Raw genomic sequence first — 3,699 nt, 5'->3', positions numbered from 1 at the left:
AAAAAAGTGATGGCTTTCACTGCTGTCCTGGAGAATCCCAGTTTCTCTCTTCTTGGGGTGGTTTGGAGAAAGTTACTTTCAGCCATTTCTCTCCCTGTGCACCCCTTAGTGCTGATCTTCCGGCAGCTCTCTGCTGCAAATACAACACTGCATCTCTACCTGATCCCAGACGACACCTCTGTGAGGCAGGTAAGGTGGAGGGAGCTTGACCGGTTCGGAGGGAGGCATCTGGGGAGGCTGCAGTTGCAGGGAACTGATTTGATAAGCAAAGAGCCCTCTCAGTTTTGCTCTGGTGTTTCCTGCCTCCAGGAATCTCTATGTGTTTTTGGCTGGGACAACATTTCCCAACATGAGCAGAGACATGGCACAGGATGCTCTGCAGCATAGAGCTTAGCTCATGCCAGATATGCTGGCTGCTGCCATGCACAGTAATAGATGGCTTCATAGCAGATTCTCTCCCGTTGCTTGCAGCCCTTCCCCTGTGACAGCACTGCCTGTCATGCACATTCAGGGCTCTGTCCTGATCAGGTTGTTCTCTTCTTGACTTTCCAAGCACACTGAAAGCTACCTGCAGCTCACAGCTCTCTTTTCAATTCTCAAAAGTAATCCTTGATGTTCACAGGCCATTGAAAGACGAGAGATGAGCTGGAACTCAAGCCTTATTCCCAAGCCTTCTCCATTCAGACATCTGTTCTTTGGATACAGATATAAGGTCTCCAGCAAACCTAAAGTTCAAATTAAACCTGAAGTATGTGGGATTGTTCTTTTTTCATTTATTTCTTTTTGATTGAAATAGAAAATACCAGAGCTTCTCTGGGTCTCCATTCTAGCACTGGGATCATTTCCCTATTATCTAATCAGAATTTCCCTTGTCTCAGCCCCTGCACGTTGCCTCATCTCATCACTGTACACTTCCAAGAGGCTCTGACTTTTCTTTAACACCCCTTCACAATTTTGAAAGCAGTGATTAGTTCTTTCTTTTGCCATTTCTTCTCCCTGTCCCTCCGCCTCTGCTTGCACATCTTATTCTCCAAATTTCAGAGGTGGTGCAACACTCAGAGAACACCAAAATGGTGGTAAAATCTCTGCTCTTTGAGGGTTCCTGCATTCTGCTAGACAAAGACAGGCTGAGCCCATCTAGAGATGACAACACACTCCCTCTTTGTGAAGGAGGACAGACGAGACACTCCAGAGTTCCATTCCTCTGCCACTTTCTTCTTTTTTTCTGCAAGGCCAGGACAAATGGATGATGTGTGTAAATTCACAGCTCCACACGGTGAGACTCAACTTCCTTCTTATCTCTACAGCCACACTTGCCATTTTGCTACAAGAGTCCAAAAAAACAACAGTTCTTTGTTGAGATCTACATCAAGAAGATGGCAGAGGAAATTGAATTATTTATTAGAGATGGACAGAATGACACTGTGGTCTGGGAGGCATCATTGAGATCAGGTAGGATCAGATCCATCTGTAAGGAGAACTGAGATGGCGGGAAAGTGAGCTGCACTGCTCATAACAGTGAGAAGAGATGCTCAGATACTCTGGGCGCAGGATATGGAACCATGCCTTGGGATTCCTTCTCTCTTAGGCTAATCCTGCACCCCTAAACCAACACCTACAAATGTACGCAGCCAAGGACGCACTTAGCTGAGTTCTCAACAGTATGGCAAGAAATACTGTAAGCAGGAAATAATGGCTGATGGTTCCTTCAAAGATCAGACATCTCAAGAGGACTTTTAGAAAGGGTCTCCACTTTAGTAATGGTATATTTCATAATCTCTCTCCTTTCTCTTTCAGATGATTTCTGTGTTTATACAAGTATTGACATGATGCCTTCAGGTCAGTACAGGTTTTCTGAGCTGAATTTGTTGTGTCTAAATATTTATCTGGGCTTTTAAATCTTGTGGCTTACAGCAGATAAACAACCATTTTTTTTCCAACCCTTACGACTTTCTGGAGAAAAAATAAACTTTAAAGCTTTTATTCCCTCACTGCTGGCGGCTTGCTCTGTGAACTGGCACAGTGTTGGGGGCCCTCCAAACTGTTTTGCCTTCTTTGTGATCAGACATAATCTATTTGTAGAGAATGAGCTACAGCTAAGACAGTTCACAGCCCAGAAATATTTCACTGGACTTCCAATAACTGGTAGAGTTTGAGCATCTCATAGCTTATCACCGAGCCACTGCTTCCCACTTGCTTCAAACAATGAAGGAGTACTGGATGGGGCAGTCCCAGGGATGTCACCAACCTGACCTCCATCAGCTCTGGCCCTGTTCTTACCTTGGCTCCAATGCTCCCAATGCTTCCACAGCTGATGAGGTTGCTTTCTTCTGGTGACTCAGCCTCCAGGCCAGCAAACAGCACTGGTAGTGCAGTGGAGGGAATGGGAGCATGTGGTTGTGGGACAGAGTAAACAGCCCTTGGGTGTGTTGGCTGGGATGCAGAGTACCACAGGAGGTAACAGCCTGCCTTGCCACATGCAGCACTGTAACACAGGCTTTGTTATCTGCTAGATGCAGACTTCCTGAAGAAGCACAAGACAGAGCTTTGTTCCAGGATGGGGCAGATCTCCTCCATTCTACTACTCTTAAGGGATGAAGGTGTAATCAACAGTAAAGAAGAAGAGGAGGTGCGAGCTCAAAATACAAAACAGGAGAAGAATCGGTATCTGCTGGACCTAGTTGAGAAAAAAGGGCAAAGGGCCCAAGAGAAGCTCTTTCAGGTGCTCAAGAAAATAGACCCATTCCTTGTGGATGACCTGGATGGCTTATGTTAAGGGAATTCACAGATTTTTTGATCCCATTTCCTGAACCCAAACCCTTCCATGCTGTTATATTAGGCATGCATGAACACTCGAGATGTAACGCGACAGGCCCTCCTCATCCACTCACAGTTAAATTTTTTCCTCATCAGATGAGAACGTCACACCAATCATCAACCTGACCATTGTTTTCAACTATTTTTTGTAATTACATTATATTCTATTTACTATGAGTATGTCTTTTTCTTCCCCGCGTCTCAGCATACACTCTCAGAAGAATCCTGCACTCATAGAGGGCCACCTTCAGTACCTCAGTGAGATTCAATTTATGGAACTTCCTGAGTTCCAATTTGTGCCCATTGGCCCCTTGTCCTGTCAGCAGGCAGCTGCAAAAATAGCCTGGCCCCATCCACTTTATCATCGCCCTTTACACACTGATAAGCGTTGCTCTGCTCCCCTCTCAGCCTTCTCTTCTGCTGTCCGAACTGCCCCAGTTCTCTCAGCCTTCCAGCACCACGGTGACGCTCCAGCCCCCAACAGCCTTTGTATTCCTCTGCTGGGCTGTCTGCAGCACTTCCCTGTCTTCCTTGAATCCGGGAGCACTGAATTGGACCCGGTACTTCAGATGCGGCCCCCAACAAGGCGCAGAGCAGAGGTGAGACCCTCGCACCATCTTCTGGCCACACTCTTTGTAAGGCACCCCAGGGCACTGCTGGCTTTCCTGGCCACCGGGGCACGCTGCTGGCTCACGCTGGGCTGTCGGCCATCAGGACCTGCAGGTCCATCTCAGCGGGCTGACGAGACTGAGGGAACCTGAAATGAACCCGGATTTGACAGCGGTGGGGTGGGGGCGAGGGGAGGCTCCCAGCTGGGAGGGGCCATGGGGGACGGTGGGCAGAGCGCGGGGCATCACCTCGAAGCGGCGGCCGTCCTGCTGG

The 3,699-nt window shown here is 47.9% G+C and overlaps 1 protein-coding gene and 1 long non-coding RNA gene across 4 annotated transcripts in view; one reads left to right on the top strand and one right to left on the bottom strand.

Moving 5' to 3' along the window:
* The first annotated feature begins 6 nt into the window (after positions 1–6).
* Positions 7–2,991, top strand: LOC107306907 (caspase recruitment domain-containing protein 8-like). Of its 2 annotated transcripts, none has more exons than XM_015850321.2 (5): positions 7–189; positions 623–748; positions 1,308–1,452; positions 1,798–1,839; positions 2,520–2,991. In XM_015850321.2, the coding sequence occupies exons 1-5, from the start codon at positions 10–12 to the stop codon at positions 2,774–2,776; spliced, it is 750 nt and encodes a 249-aa protein (XP_015705807.1). In that variant the 5' UTR covers positions 7–9; the 3' UTR covers positions 2,777–2,991. The 2 variants fall into 2 exon arrangements, with proteins under 2 accessions (XP_015705807.1, XP_015705806.1); XM_015850320.2 differs by having other exon boundaries at positions 2,514–2,991.
* Positions 1,378–3,699, bottom strand: part of LOC107306910 — an 18,184-nt gene continuing 15,862 nt past the window's right edge. The window contains exons 1-3 of one of the 2 annotated variants that reach the window (XR_004305758.1): positions 3,675–3,699; positions 2,281–3,574; positions 1,378–1,480 (exon numbers count right to left, since the gene is read on the bottom strand). This is a non-coding gene — a long non-coding RNA (uncharacterized LOC107306910). The remainder of the gene's footprint in view (positions 1,481–2,280; positions 3,575–3,674) is intronic. The other variant, XR_001552299.2, reaches the window with a different exon arrangement.

This window comes from Coturnix japonica (genome assembly GCF_001577835.2).
Source record: "Coturnix japonica isolate 7356 chromosome 15 unlocalized genomic scaffold, Coturnix japonica 2.1 chr15random728, whole genome shotgun sequence".
In the NCBI taxonomy this organism is placed as follows: domain Eukaryota; kingdom Metazoa; phylum Chordata; class Aves; order Galliformes; family Phasianidae; genus Coturnix; species Coturnix japonica.
This window is presented reverse-complemented; position numbering and strand designations above follow the sequence as displayed.